This window comes from Phyllostomus hastatus, unplaced genomic scaffold (assembly GCF_019186645.2).
Source record: "Phyllostomus hastatus isolate PE091 unplaced genomic scaffold, TTU_PhHast_1.1 phas_contig_86, whole genome shotgun sequence".
Lineage (NCBI taxonomy): Eukaryota > Metazoa > Chordata > Mammalia > Chiroptera > Phyllostomidae > Phyllostomus > Phyllostomus hastatus.
Window position 1 is genome coordinate 51,177,039 of NW_025333977.1, and position 17,045 is coordinate 51,194,083.

Sequence of the window (17,045 nt, forward strand, 5' to 3'; positions counted from 1 at the left end):
ATCTATTCTGTCTTACATTGTTCATTTCAAATTGTATTCCATGATAACAATTTTATTTCTTATTTTTCAAGTTCTTGAAAGATGTCTTTCTGTTTTCTTCCTCCAACAATGTTTTTGAGGTAAGGTCAGAAGTATTTTCTGTTTATATATGGTTACTAAATAGCTTTTCCTAATGGCTGCCCTAGAAATATTCAGTACATAGAAGCCTTAGATTTATTGTGACCAAGCCCACAAGCTGGAGAAGGTGTAAAAGTTAAGGCAATGTGAAGATCCTCGTTCCATTTTTAAAGATTTGTTTTGAAAACTCTCCACCCATTGAACAAATGTGTCCTGAGATAACATATAGATTAGGATTAACTCAAACATTACTATCTAATTGTATTATTCAACTTGATGGCAAGAAGCAAAGAGATATAAATAGATGCCAGCACATAAGCAAGATGCAGAAGCAACAACATCATACAGCATTTCCTCATATGTATACTTTTCTGACACCTATGATTTGAATTTGATTGTTTGTTTTAACAATCTACCAATAAATATTTTCCAGACTGCTGAAACAAGTCTTTTATGTCTTACTTTACATTCTCATAAAACACACCTAGGCAACTATCATTTAATCACAATTTCCTTAAAGGTTTGACTCACCCTGTATGACGCAGGAATAGTAACCAACGTATATGCCACAAAGCCCCAACCTTGTTTCACTCTGTCTGGGCACTAAACCTTCAAGGTCATGTGTGGATGCAAGGCACTAAGTCTCTGCTCTTTTGCAATTTCCCTTTTTCAGAACATGTCTGAAGCAACGTGTGGCTTGGTGGTTGAATCATGTTGGGAATTAGGTATGCTCAGTACTAAGTTTCTACCTCACTCCTGTTCTGTCTACCTTAGACTTTTGAATTTTCTGGGTCACTATGAGTCACTTATTAAATATCTTGGAGGACTCAGAATTCCATGAAATAAATAATTGGCAAAAACAATTTCTACCTTGTCACCTGAGAATTTTTGAGGATCAAGGAGTTAAATGCGGATAGTAACAGGACCTCAAATGTTATGTTTTTTAATCTCCAGGAAACAATACTTTTGAATAGAAAATTGGAAAATTGCTTCTCTCACTTGTAATTCTGAAGTAAAAGATTTTGGTTTTATTTATATTTTAAATATTCTTTATAGTATTCATGATGATAAAATACCTAGATATCAGTTAGAATCTCTGTTCTTTCATTATTGTAAGAAAGATTATGATCTATAGCAAACATTACCCCAAACATAGCTATTTGAAAGCTCATGACTCTTTAAGATTCACAAACATTTCTTGATATAAAATGTTAATTAAATGATGTCATATAATATGTATGTTATTTATTGGTATTTCCTTTTATCCTCACCAAAATACCCTCATGTAATAAGTGCATTATCATTCCCATATTATTGATTGAACTCACATTCAATTAAATCATTAATGAGGACACAGAGAGTACAGATATTTCAGTCAATAAATATATTTCTTCATAAGTTTCAATTTCTGAAGATGAAACAAAACATGTACTTAGGCCACTGACTTAACATAAACCCAAACAGAAAGTTTGAAAGAAAGCATACTTCTAGGTAATTACCCAATCTCAAAGTTCGGAGAGTTCTTGAAAATATAATTCTGCTCTTGATACCTCCTAGAAGCATATTAACCATAATCTTGATGAATGTATTTCTTCAGTTCTATTATATAACAAAAACAATATTTTAGCTAGTCAAGAGGCTTGATATACTGTAAGATAGCATACAATAGATGGTTCAATATTTGTTACACAAATTAGTAAATTTCAACACTGAAACTGGGCATGGGGGAGACTGGGCGATAGAGTCAGTTGATTTGGTACCTAGAGAAGCTGCTCTTTTAGAATGTGCCCCCACTGCTCTTTGACCCAGGGCTTTTATAAACCAAAATCTAGGTTGATTTTCATAGCAGGCCTGTTTTAATAGAACTGGAGTTTCAGACATTGCAGACAGGTCTCCCTTTTGTAAATCCCTAATTACCAAGAAAGCTTGAACTTCTTGCTTTTACTTCCTGGGTATCTTTGTTTTGACATAATAAAAACGCTAAACCCTTTAGTTTGATGCGGAAAGTCTTTCTAAGCCATGCCAGCTCTCTTCCAGACCTATTAAATAGGTACTCTGGATGCTTTATTTGAAGGTACCATTGATCCACTGGATCACCCCTGGAATAGTAATAATCAGGGTATGGCACTGCAGTTTGTGGCAGAAAGACATGCGGTTAATTGAGGGCTATGCTTAATTGATTTCCATGTTAATCAGGACTTTACAACATAGTAATATAAGTAGCAGTATTTATAATTATTTACTTCTGGAGTCAGATTCCCATTTATATTTATATAAATTTTATCTATACTCTATTTTTAAATATACGATACATGCCTTAACTAGGACTATTATTTTATAAAGTCTAATTTATTTACTCTAACAAAATTTACTTAGAAATGTAAAATTGCTTACCTTGAGTATTCTCTTAATTTCATTTTAAACTGAAAAGCTCACATCTCAAATTTTATTTATTGGTTCAGATGTTTTCTTCACTCTACCCATAGAAATTATTATAAATTTTTATTTTTATGTAAACTAAAAACTGAATTTACTTTGCAGGCCTTATGGTTCTTATGATAACTGCAGACATGTCAAAGTGTGAAATGTAGAAACTTACCTCATAGAATATAGAAGGAACAGAACATGAAACAGTTACCAAAGAATGACTATAAAAAAAGGCAAAAACTTTACCCATGTAAATGTGAAGTCATATCCTGACCAAAGGAGGAAGTGGCAGGGCCCAGGGCTGAGGCTCACTTGCTGAAGACTCTCATAGACGGCACACTGCCGACTGTCTTCAGTTGCTCCTGTAAGGACAGAGAGTGCACTCAGAGTCTGAATTCAAAATGCTGAAGAGAAAACCATCCAATGTTTCAGAGAAGGAGAAACATCAAAAGCCAAAGGTAAGGCAATTTTATACATAGTCAAACAAAACTAAACCACGTAATAGAATACACACACACAGTTCTTATCTGTGGATCATAAATAAATTCAACCACAGGGCTGAGTGCCTCATGGCAAATATAGAAAAAATAATTGTAAAGTTTGATGTTAAATATGACCTGACAATTATTGTCTTTGTAATTTTATGTTATAGTTCATATTTGATCATTTAGATTTTTAACTGACCTTGGAGCTTAGATGACCAGCTTCATGGAAATCAACTTGGTGGCTTTTCTGTGAAAGATTGATATCACAAAACATTCTTGTGCATTTTAGTGACACTAAAGTTGTCAATGTCCACTTAACAATATACTGAATGCATTTGATCTCCTAAGTGCTCAGCTTCTCACAACATATTTAATTATGAGAAGGTTTTAAAATAGATATTTTGGTTAAATATTTGATTATTTTATTTTTAACATTAAAGTATGAAAGCTTGTTGTAGATATTATTTTTCTATTTTTTCTCCTCATCTAAGGAGGGGGTAGTGTTGTGTTTTGGAATGCATCAAACCCCATAAATTAGTAAATTAATCAAATTGGTTCTTTTTGGCATGTTATTCTCTTCTTTGTCTTGACAATAATTGCTACTTAAAATAAAAGTAAGGCATGAGATGGCAAAGTTTAAATTCTATTATAGATATCTAAATTGGTTATTAATTTATGAAGTACTGGTAGAGACACTTTTTCTAATAATTGTACATTTTTTTAGTTTCTTACATAATTAACATTTTAAATCTGTTTGTGAATAAAGAATAACTGAGCTAAAATCTCTTTTGAAAGGACTGATATATTACTGTAATGGCCTTTATATGCTTGGCAGCCCTGCTGAGAGATAGGAGTTGGGAACTGATCGTGCACTTTCGTGTTGATGTGGCATTGAACAATAGTCAGTATTTTAACTCTTTTTGCAAGTGACACACAACCTCTCTGAAAGAAGCTAAAAATAAATGATTTCCAATCTTTGGAAACTAAGAATAAATTATTTTTATATTAATTCTTTCTTACATAAAGATCTGATGGAGCATAGACAATCAAGCACCTTTATTGAAAAATACAGCTGGAAAACACATCATGATTTCTGTCTTTTTCCCCTAAGTAATAAAAATTCAAGGTAACATTTTTCCAAAGAGTAAAAAACAGTTTCTAAAAGCATCACTTACTTTTCTATTCAATATTACTGTTATATAAAGTTTACTTGATGAAATGTAATAATATTGAGTTTATAATAGCAGATTTAGGAAGATCATAAAGTTAATATGAAGTGGTGGTTTTCCTCCAAGTATTTAAAATCTAAAGTTAGAATATCTCATAAAGACTATATTATGTAGTGAGTTAATAGGTCATTAGGCTATTTTCAAAATGATACTTCAGTCTATTATCATCTGCCTTAATTTCAGCAACTATTGTAATACATATGGAGTATTGTTCATCTTATTGACTTTCTTATCCAGAAAAGCAAAAAAAAATTTTTGATCAAATATACATCTGAGAACACAATATATCACAGAATATAGTTGCTTTAGAAACATTAACTTTCATTGTAAATGAACTTCTGGAGAGATGGTTTTATTCTATATACATTTTTAAAACTTATTTATTTTACAATTACAGTTAATGTACAATATTCTATTAGTTGTAGATGTGCAACATCATTAGACATTTATATATCTTACAAAATGATCACCCCAATAAGCTTAGTACCATCTGACACCACACAGAGTTATTACAATCTTATTTACTATATTCCTTATGCTGTGTTTTACATCACCAGGACTATTTTCATTACTGGCAATTTGTACTTTTATTCCCTTTCACCTTTTTCACCCATCTCCCCATGCCTGTTCCTTCTAGTGACTGACTGTTTGTTCTCTATATCTACGAGTCTGTTTCTCTTTTGTGTGTTCATTTATTTTGTTTTTTAGATTCCACATATAAGTGAAATCATATGGTATTTTTTTGACTTATTTCCTTTAGAATAATACCCTCTAAGTCTGCTCATGTTGTCAAAAATGATAACATTTCATTCTCTTTTTATGGCTGAGTAATATTCTATTGTATGTATGCACCACATATTCTTTCTCTATTCTGTGACAATTTAAAGAGTTTTGTGATTGTATATAAACAAGTGCCTTTTTCATATATTCCAGATCAACTGAATCCTTTCCTTTTAATATGGAGGTAATATTTTCCCAATTATTATACTGTAATTTTGCCTTAGAAACATTTAGTTTACTGGGTAGTTTTCTTAGTGTATTTTATGGAAAAAGATGAGAATCCATAAGAGATGTCACAGATGGATATTCTGATAATCCTACAAATATGTGGGTAGTAAAATGAAGAGTGCAAATTCCTTCATTTACCAGAAGGGAGCATAAAGGCCTGTGTCTAGAAAGACAAAATAAATCATCACGAAAACAGTCTTCAATATAGAGAATCACTGTTAGTACAGCAATTAACCACACACTAGATCAGTGATCACACCTCTTAACTCAGAGATATACACTCCCTGAGCTACACTAATTCAGAATTTTTGAGAGAAATTCCTTTGTGTTTTATTGCAAATACTAAAGCAGTCAATGAGCAACATTAAAAATGAGGGAAATATTATTTAACCACCTAGTTCCTGTTAATTACTGTGGGTTTTATTTCAGGTGACCTAGTACCCAATTCAAAAGGTGAAATACATATAATACCTAATGTAATACCTCAAATAAAAACTATGAAAGACTTTGTTATTAATATTTTAAAATAATTCTTTATTTATTTACTTTTAGAGGGAGGGAGAAAGAGAGGGAGAGAAACATCAATGTGTGGTTGCCTCTCGCACACCCCCTACTGGGGACCTGGCCTGCAATCCAGGCAGGTGCCGTGACTTGGGATTGAACTCTCTGGTTCATGGGCCAGCAGTCAATTCACTGAGCAACACCAGCCAGGGCAGTGTTTAAAAATAATTCTTATAGCTGTGAGAAGAATTAAAAACAGTCATGAATATAAAATGTAACAATAGATTGTATGTGTCCTATATTCAAAACAATTTATTATTTTCTTATGTTCATAAGATTTATTGATAAACATGTCCATGAATCAAAATAAGAAGTCAACACACATATTAAAATACAGTTTTATCATGTATAATTTTATCATGTCCTCTTTCCTACTCTTTATTCTTGTTTCTCAATTTTTGGCATAGGTTCTTTCTTTCAAGTAGCTCATAAATATGGTCAACAGTATTCATACTTATTATAAGATATTCACATTGTAGGTTCTGAGGGAAAGACCAAAAATATTCTGTAAGGGAAACTGGAAAAGCCTTGGGAAATTATGACAAGAGAAACCACTATGAATACTAGAATGTTAATAAACTCCAACAAGTTCAGTTTGTGTCTCAGAAGTCTCTATAGTGTGTAGATATATTCCAAAATAAAAAAGAAGTTTGATAAATAGTTATTAACTATTCTATATTTAGTTGATCAAGAATAGCCTTGGTTAATATACAGGCAAGGTACTATACTGTACATTCCTTCTTCAGTTTTGTTTTTGCCTTCTTTTTTTAAAAATATTTTATTTATTTATTTTTTAGAGAGGGAAGGGAGGGAGATAGAGAAAGAGAGAAACATCAATGTGCGGTTGCTGGGGGTTATGGCCTCCAACCCAGGAATGTACCCTGGCTGGGAATCGAACCTGGGACACTTTGGTTCCCAGCCCGCGCTCAATCCACTGAGCTACGCCAGCCAGGGTGCTGTTTTTACCTTCTTATCATGAGTGCCCACTACTGATTATGATTGTTTAAAAATTTAAACATATCCAGGATTCATGTTTGATAAGATATGATATCATTATGTTCTATAAATGCTTACATTATAGAACATAATTTTCCTTAACTGCTTTTCCAACTAAAATGTTTTATTTTTTCCATATTTATTGTGTTTATTACATACCAGTTACTGTGTTCAGATCTTTCTGTACACTAATCGATTTAATATTATAACCATTCTGTAAGGGAATCATTCTTATTTACTCTCAGAGAGGAGAAGTCATGGGGGAGATGAATTAACTTGAACAAAAACACATAGGCAAATGATAAAACTATATGATATAAATACACATGTCCATGTCCAGAACTCCTGTCCTTAAATATTATACTGCCATTACAAGCATAGGGACTGTACATACTATTTCTATTTGTCTTAATTACCAGCTAAATTTTAAGGAAACTAGGCAGAACATATTTTTAAGATCCCCTGTATAAGTTGGAAAGGAATTTAGAGATCTTCCATTGTTGCCTCTGATTAAATGCTGGAATTTCACCTGCAAAATCCCTCCAGGTGTCCACATAAGATTCAATACTTATTGTAAAACAACAATAAGAATTTCCTTAATATTCAAATATTCAAATTGTTAAAGAAAAATTATGACCTAATACTGAGGTAAGAGTAACCATGTATCTCCTTCCTGTACCTGGAATAATACTCTCAATGTAATAGGCTCTTAATAAATATTTGTAAACTGAATCAAATTTCTTGAGTCTACTGTATATAGCCTAGTTCAAGTATGAATGCTCGCTAGTGTTATGCCCTTTCATTATTCTTGATAGCAAGTCTGTTATTATGTACCTAAGAAAGTTTGTATGTATATATGTAAATATAACATTCATTTTTAAGTTTTATTTTAAAAAGAACACCTATACCTCAAATGTTGTGTAAAAATCCCTAGAGAGGCCTGCTATTACATAATAGTAGACCTTTGTTCCAGGTCAGGGAATATGTTAGAAACTTCAAAAATAGAAAAGGAGTAGATCACACAAATAAAATTCTGCCACTGAATCAACTGGCCTTTTTTGGCTGGGTTAATGATATGTATTGATAAATTTTAACTGAGGTTTTTCTTTAAGTAAAAGAGATTCAAATACTGCTGTTATTTTAAAGGAGAACATGAAGTGATTGCAGCTCTGGTAATAAAAAACTTTTTTTTTACCATTTTTAAAAATCTACAATGCATAGTAAATGAGACACCATTAGTGTCACAGATGCTAATTTTCATGAGCAATGACTGAAGTGGCATTCCTCCCCACTTGCGTTTGATCCTAGCAATGGTAAGAGGTGATGAGTTGATTATTAGCTATTTTCACTGCACTGCCCGCTGTGCAAATTTATGCTTTAGACAAGGATGACACATAGTTTTGGCATTAAAGAGTTTTTTTTTCATTGCTTCTCCTATCAAGACTGTTAAGATACATTTTAACTCTTATCTAACTCAGTATAAGAAAAGAGAAGTGCATTTGCATTGGCGCTTTCTTTCTGCAAGGCATTTGCACGAGGGGATTATGGCATTATCTTTTTCCTGTAATTTACAGGAAAGAGAACAGTACTGTAGGTGTGAAATTGTTTGCCCAAGTTATCACAGCTAGTAAAAAAGAAAATGATTTGGGATTATATGGGAAAGTTTTTCTTCTTCTGAACCTCTGAGTTTCTTCTCTACTTGTTCTTTTGGCTTCTTCATCTGGCGTATAATTTTCAGATTTCAATTTATATGAATTAAGTTGAATATTTTGGTTTTCCAAAGTGACCTCATGTGGTATATAAGGTAGGCAGTATTTTAAATTCACTTTTCCCATTTGAAAAATGGTGTGTGTAAATAAATGTTTATTTTTACTTTTATTCATTAACCCCCTCTGCAGCCACAATATCTCACTAGAGGTTCTCTTCATTTACATATTTAGTTAGTATTCATGTCATATTTGTTTTCCAAGAAATATTTAAGATAAAGTATAATGTAAACCTAAAACTAAATAAGACAAGTTAGGAGAAAACAAGTTATAGACCACAATAAAAGGTGTCACAGGGCCATCAAGGTTGAGTTAAATATGGGTAAGTGTACTTGCTCTTTGGTGTGGTCCTACAGGGTGGCAGCATTGCCATCCCAAGACCTTATTACGATACAGATTCTCTGGTCTCTCCCAGGCCTGTTAAATTAAAATATACATTACAACAAGATACCCAGGAGTTCTATGAGTACTTTAAAGTTTGGAAATGATGTTCACATTGATGGTTCTCAACCTAGATTGCACATGTGAATCACTGAAGAGCTTTAAGAATCAGTGATGACTGAGTTCCATCCTCAAGTATTCTGATTTACCTCATACAGAATGTGTCCAAGCATCAAGAACTTTCAGAGTTTACAAATCTGAAGCCATCTTTTGTCCTACTAATGTTGTCAAAAGACTTGGAGGCTAATTCATTAATGCATTTATCCATCCATTCATTCATCCTTCAAAGTAACAAATATCTATTGAGTGCTTACTGTGAATGGTATCCAGGGGTGTCCAACCTTTTGGTGTCTCTGTGCCACGCTGAAAGAAAAAGAGTTTTCTTGGGCCACACATTAAATGCATTGTGACATATAATCACACTCAAAACAATCTCATAATGTTTTAAGTAAATATATGATTTTATGTCGGGCCACATTCACAGGCATCCTGGGCTGCATGTGGCCCACAGTCCACAGGTTGGACACCCCTGGCACACCATAGGCTGGGAATACAGTGGTCAATAAAACTGAGATTGCTGTCCTGAAAGGATTTACATTTACTAGGGATGACAGGCAATAAACAAGTTAAATAGCTTAAATATATAGCATGCTATGTAATGATAAATGCTAAAGAAAGGGCTATGAAATACAAAGGACCAGGGAAGCCTTGGTGCGAATGGGATGTTTGAAAAAGGACTTGGGAGAAAATGGAGGAGTTGTCCCTGAGACTGGCTGAGAAAGTCATATTCTAGGTACAGGGAACAGCAAGTCTAAAAGCTTTGAGGTGGGAGCATCCCAGGTGTGTTTGTGTAACAATGAAGCAGATACACACTTGGGGAAGAGTAGTCAGTCACAAAGAGCCAGAACATAGAGTGCCTTCTAGGTCATTTTTAGGATTTTTGGCTAGCATTGAAAGATTTTGAGAAGAGAAGGGTCTGGCTTACATTTTAATGGGTTTGTTTTCTTCTGTGTTTTGAATACACAGAGGAAACAGGAAGATAAGACCTATTAGGAAGCAATTCCAGAAACTAAGAGATGATAGTAGCTCACATTAGGGAAGTGGCAAGGGGAGATGTTAAGAGATGTTGAATTTGGGGTGAATTTGTGCATATTGCATACTTTTGAAAACATGTAAGACAGTTAGCATGTATGCTTGAAAGGTGGCAAACAGAAAGGCTGCCACCATGCTGCGCTGTTCCTGCTTCCAGCTCGTGCCCACATTCCAAGGAGAAACAGCCCCATTCCTCTGCTCATAGCCAGCAGCAGTTCACTGTCAGAACAATGTGCCACTTCCTAAAAGTTTCTGGTTTTTTTCTTCAAAATAGTATTTTATTGGAGCTAATCTTTATTTCTAGGGCACCTCAAGTCAGAAGAGATGAATTAATAATTTCCCTATTTTGTTGTGTTTAATAATTTGAAAGTTAAATAATTTTAGCCTTGAAAACTTCTCTCCAAAAAAAGCAGAAATTCGTTTTAGCCTTCCCATTGTACAGAATATGAATCTATAATCAAGTTTTGTTTTGTTTTTGTTTTTTGCAAGCAAGCAGCAAAAGAAAGGTTTGGAGCCAAATAGATTGGTTATACTTGAATTAAAAACAAAACAAAATAAATAATAACAACAACAACAACAACAAAAAACAGTGCCCAGACAATATATAGAAAGTTCAGTAGACAAACGGTGGGGAGAAATGATGGCACTGTAGACTGCCATTTGGAAACTTGGATATTATATCCTGTGGAAGAGTATGAAGTCACTACTTTGACTACAAATACACTGAATTTGTTAAAAATTAATTTAATGAGACCCTTATCTCTTTAATATTTTCTTGCCTTGCTTTAGAGATAAATGGCTTCATTATCCCTCCACATTGTTGGGGTTTGTTTGTTTGTTTGTTTGTTTGTTTTGTTTTTTTGTATATATAATGAAGTCCATACTCAACATATTTAAATTTCCAAATTTAGCATTACCAAACTGATCCATTTCTTTTCCTTTCTAGAGGTAAGGATTTAGGTGAACTTCTAAAAACAAGACATTTCATAATTAGCTTCTTAGCAGAGAACAAAAATGACTTCCATTAAGAATTGATTAATAAGAATAGAAGAAGGTTTTAAGCTGCCATTAATGAGTGGTAGATGAAGTGATTCTTTCACAGATATAGCCATTTTCAACAGAGCTGACTTGTCCCTTTTCTTCCCTCATACGAAGAGCTTTGGAATTTTTTACCTCATCTGTCTTAGTTTTCTAGGGCTCCCATAACAAAAAAAAAAACAAACTGTGTGGCTTAAACAGCAGAACTTTATTTTCTCTCAGGCCTGGAAGTTCAAAGTGCAAGATCAAGGTGCTGGCAGGGTGGGCTTCCTCTGAGGGCCATAATGGACAGATCTGTTCCAGGTTTCTCTCTGGGGCTTACTCACCCCTTGCTGCCTTTTCACGTGGTTGACTCTCTGTGCATGACCACTCCTGGTGCCTCCTTTGTGGATCCAAATCTCATCTGTGAGTGGCTCTGACAACTCTCGTGCTTTCCTATCTGTTTTCCAAGCCTAGAATGATTTTTCTCACTTTTTCCAGCTCATGAATTCATATCTATCTTTTAATACCTCACGGGATTCTCACTCCACTAGTTAGCCAAGGCAGTACATTAGAGGGCAAAGCAGTAGGGAAAATGAACTAAAGTCTTCTAAGCATGGATTGAGGTTCTATTTTGATATGTTCTAACAAGGAGATGCTGAACATTTTATTAAACTTCTTTTCAGGTTTCTTGTGCTTCTCTGAAGAAGGGAATGTGTCAAAACATGTCACATAGGATTGATGTGAGAATTAATTATCACATGTAAATTTCCTAGCACATAGTAGATGTTTGAATAATAATCTCACCCTCCTTTCTATTTTCAATGGCAGTTGTTCCATACCTGTATTGTTTCTCTTACCATAGCTTATTTCTCTATGTACTTCCAACTGGAGTAACCAACAAGAATGAGTTTTTTTGTATCTCTGAGATTTTTAATGGGAAGCAAGGGGAATTGAACTCTATGTGACTTTCAGACTCCATGTACCTTCTATTATGCTATGGTTACCATCAAAAACATTCATAATATGGAACATAGTTGTGACTTCTCAATAGAAGTACCGTAAGTGTAAAATGACTAATGGATAATATTAGTCATCTAAAGAAGTAGTCTACTTTAAGAAACTGGTTTTAAATGGGTCACTGATAAAAATCTGGGCAACACCCACATAAAATAAAGTAATTATTCTTAGAATCAGAGCAAAATGAAATAAAATAATCAAAAATTGTAATGTAATCTGTCTGAAAAGGAAAAGAAAACATTTGCAAAAGGAATTACTTTTCAGGAAGACTAAAAATAAGTGGGAAAATGTAAATTTCCCACTGTGTCTGAAAAGCAATCCAGATCAGCTGAAATAAATATTCCATTTGGTTCAGCAGACTTGTTCACTTAGGTGAGATAGGTTTTTTGGGTTATTGTAACTATCTCTGTAGCCCTTAATATCATCTAATTCCCTACACTGTGACTCTACTAAACACAAAAAACTGCCAACAATGATTCCGTATCCCACGTAGTATTTCTCCCAGAAGAGACAATTTGTTGATCAGTCAACAAAAGTATACATTCTTTCTGGCAGTTGAATTTCTCATAACTAATCAGTACTTGGTATTGCCATTTTTTGGTATCTTATCAGTTTAGTTTATGAGTCAGTCCCCCCTAAGGATCTTTATTTCCAAAAGCTTGAAAAAAAAGTGTCTATACTTGTTAAAATGAGAGCCTGATGTTGGACATGGAGACCTGGCCCAGGAACTGGCTCCCTGGAAGGACCGGCCTGAGATGCCAGTTGGCCACACCTTTTCTCTGTACACATAAAATGAGGACAAAAAAATAAACTTTATTTTCTACATTTTTTTCATAATTTTAATAATTTAAATTCTTGGAATAAGTTCAAAACAGATTTACCTTGTATCAAATTCTATTTCACAATGATATGACAACCTGGATATTTGGCTCAGTATTTTTTCAACTATTTCACATGATAATAGCTATGCAACTTTGATTTTTTAAGGAAACAATTAAATATATTATTTTTTAAATTCTTATGAACATATATTCTTTATTTTGTTAGTTATTATACAACCATCACCATCTTTTTTAAATCAGGCCATCTACAAATTTTAAATTACTTGAAGATAATAAATAGCTCACTATAGGTATTTATGAATTGTAAAGCAGCCATTATCAATGAAACAAATGTTTATAATTTTAAAAATAAAATTTCTCAAAGATAAGTATTCCACAGTTACTGAACATTGTATTGTTGGTTTAGGAATTATCAAACTCAGTTCATTTCCACCACTACTATTACATTTCAATACCACTATTAGCCACTCAGTAGACTGAAATATTTGTATAGCCAAATCCAAATTTACGCAAAGAGAAATAAATGTAATAGACAATGAGGAATTTAAGGAACCCCAAAGTCTCTTCCAAATATCCTAGCATGAACCTAGTAGAATTTTTTCCACCTATTCTTTCCCTGTTTGGGATTACATTTCATATATTTGCTCCACATAAACATGTCTGTTCTTACTAAGAAAAAAAAGTTTAAATTCCTAAACATAGTGGCAGCGGGTACTGACTAAGATGGGAATGTTTATAAGCTTTATGATATTAACTGCAGCACTCAACCTCAGGTGGCATAAAGCATGCAAAAAAGAACTTTCTGTCAGTTTTATTATTTCTAAAAAGGTTCCCCTTGAAGCAGAAGAGTGACCTTGCTCTGCCGAGCTGACATATGCCACTGGATTAATGGTCGAGCTCTGCTGGAGGGAGGCTCCTGGAAACATTACAGCTCCAGGAGCTGGGCGGCCGCTGGCCATTAATCAGGGGACCAGAATCATGCATCAAGCACACTCATTGAAAAGTAGTAAAAATGACTTAAAAAAACCTTTTTGAGAATTAGCTTATTGTTGTCATTACTTGTGTTCAAGGAGATTACTGCATGACTAAAATATCCCTTGGGGAGATATTTAGAAAGGTTATTATGTACCCAGAGGCCAAGGGAATGCAGAGGACATTTAAGACTAATGGAAGTAACTAAGGTGGAGTGTTTGTCCCAGAGAATTTGATGGGAAATTTTGTTTAATGAGTTCAAGTTTTCACACGTAATTTTTACTCTTTTATTTAACCATGATTTCAAAGCAGTGAGTACTATAAATGTTTGCCACTTTGTGATATTTTATTTTTTATTTTAAAACCAGAACAATTGGGTTTAGTGGTATAAACATTTGTTAGGTAAACTTGTTAGGAAACTTTTCAGAAACATGAGTCTGAGTCAACACATTCACCTGTTAAATATATTAAAAAGTATGTTAAGAACTTAAAAGTACTGTATATTCTTCCACCATGTGTTAGTTAATGAAATATCTTATTTTCACTCTGATTACTGAGAAGGAAAAAGGGCCTAAGATCTTGAAAGAGAATGTTCAGTTTAATTTACCTAATAATATGTCCTTCCTGCTTTTTAAAAATCCCTTTTGCAATATGGAATAGTGGGAGAGAGTAATGTTTTTTTAAAAAAATCCCTTTGGTAAAATTGAACAGACAAAATTTCTTTTTATATTTTTAATAGGTTTTCTTTTAGATTAATGATACTATACTTAATGCATATGATATAATTTCATTATTAGGTAGGACAAATAGTAGAGTAAGGCCTTTATTAAGAAAACCATAATATTTGATGCTTAAGATTATGATCAGTGTAGTAAGTCCTGTTGTGATTAGTAGTTCAAAATTATTCTTCTAAATAACTATTGCTTTCTTCTGGCATGATATTCCATATAATTTTTTTGTTAATTATTTATGCAGAATTATTTATTGTTTTAAAAGCTTAATTTTAAGGTTAAATAGTTCATAATAATGTGACCATAGTTAAAATTAATAACCAAAGTTAAATGAAATTAATATTTGGTTATAAATGGAAAAAATTCAATGTACATATATTAAAAGTTAATTTCCAAATTTATAGGAAGATAATTCATATTTTTTATAAATGGAAATTTGAGTTATTCATCTTCGGTACCACATTCTTTCTGTGAAGCTACCTAGAAAACAAATTAGTAATGGATATTTGCTCAGAGAAGCAACGTAGAGTAGGAATAGTAAATGCTTGAAATGTATAATTTCTAATTCCTTTCCCCATTATCTTCTCCAAAACACATACTATCTCTTTATGACCTCTTTAACTCTCAGCCTGAAAGTGGCTTCAGAATGCTGTTTAACACTGCTTTTGGCTAAGGTCTTTTCAAATTATCCATGTGCTGCAAGAATTGAAAACTTTTTGCCAACTTTGGTTTTGAGAGATAGACCATCCAGACAATGGATAATCTTTATGAGATATTCTTGTACCAAATATACAACATAAAATGATTTATGTTCACTATGCTCACTAGAGATAATCTTTCTATCTCTCCTTTTAAAAGTTCAGGAGATAATTATATTAGACACATTGTTGTAATGAAGGACTCCTTTTAATAAATGGTATGTGGTTCATACCTTTTTGTTACTTTACCATCATTTTTGCAATCACCATATTTGGATTTGGTGACTTCTAAAGAATTCCTCAGTCAATAACTTTACAACCTCTTAGAGTAAATAATTTTTGAAGATGGTTAAGCAAATTCAAATTGTATCGATTTCAACTAATTTTACTTCCATAATCTGTGATCATTTTAATGGACCTCTCTTTAGATTGACTATAAATCACATAGGTATAGTAGGGACATAAACACAAAATGCCTTTCATGTACTAAGTAGTCAATACAAATTAGTATAGTAAATGGGAGAATATAAATTTCCAAGTTGACATCAATTATACATAATTGACTTCATTTTTTTGTGTATAAATATAATCTGCTTTTAGCAATTGCTTCTATATTTGTATCCCATCCATATGAGTGTGGCTCTGTTTAGCTCTTTATCTATTTATTTACTTATTTATTTGCTGGAAGTTTGTACCTCTTGACTTCCCTCCATAAGTCTATCCATCTGTAATTACTTTTTTTAAAAAAATTATTTTATTGTTGTTTAGTTCTTATCTACTGAAGTAATTTGGTAGATGCTGCCAATAAAGTGTAAATTCCTCCATGATAGATTGTTGCCTGATGATAGTGGTCACAGTTTTAAAAGCTTATCATTTCCTTTACAATTAATAGGATTTTGTAAGAATCAGTGATATCAAGTGACTGAACTTTTGTCACATTATCCATTTTACCTGAAAATAAGATATTTAAGACATATCTATACTACTTATTTTAAAAACTCCCTTCAACTAAAAAAGAATATCTTACTTTCTGCTCAGTTCCTAAAAGTGCAAGATGACTTACTGTCTTTGGATGCAAATGTAAGTCTCAAGATACAGTGATAAATCATGGGGAGGTATAATTGAGAGTTTTAAATATGTGAGTCTGTTTTACTCATAAAACTTGTTTTTGTTACATTAAATAGGCTGATATAAATAACCACTTTTCATTCTGCATTGATTTTTTTTAGTTCTAGTTTCTCTCCTTTCGGTAATTTTCTTTGAGGCAGTTTGAATTTGCAGAAAACATCTCATGACACATCAACTTCTGAAAGTAAAGCTTTAACATGGAAATTTTGACACAATTTAAAAATACGATGGTGGAGTCAGAATCTGCACTTCCCTTAGATATTTTGCAGCTGATAGAAAAGATGCTGAACCAGACAGATAACTTGTTCTAAGAGCCCAGATGTTCATTAAAAATATTTAGAGCATTGATATGTATTTGAGCACTGACTACTCAAGTTTAAGTTGAAGGCCATGTTTCACAGCTCTGGTCATCTCTTACCCTTAGCTTGCCTGATGTCCCACACAACCTTCTTTAATTGGCACCACAGGATAGTGTAATTATTTAACATTGAGGCAATCCTAACTGATTATTTTAA

General features: G+C 33.0%; 1 protein-coding gene across 2 annotated transcripts in view; it reads left to right on the forward strand.

The window, feature by feature from the left end:
* Window positions 1–2,861: 2,861 nt before the first annotated feature.
* LOC123827073 (SAM domain-containing protein SAMSN-1) overlaps window positions 2,862–17,045 on the forward strand; it is a 47,738-nt gene continuing 33,554 nt past the window's right edge. Inside the window, exon 1 of one of the 2 annotated variants that reach the window (XM_045851375.1) lies at window positions 2,862–3,002. In XM_045851375.1, the coding sequence (XP_045707331.1) occupies window positions 2,946–3,002 (57 nt within the window). In that variant the 5' untranslated portion in view covers window positions 2,862–2,945. The remainder of the gene's footprint in view (window positions 3,003–17,045) is intronic. The other variant, XM_045851376.1, reaches the window with a different exon arrangement.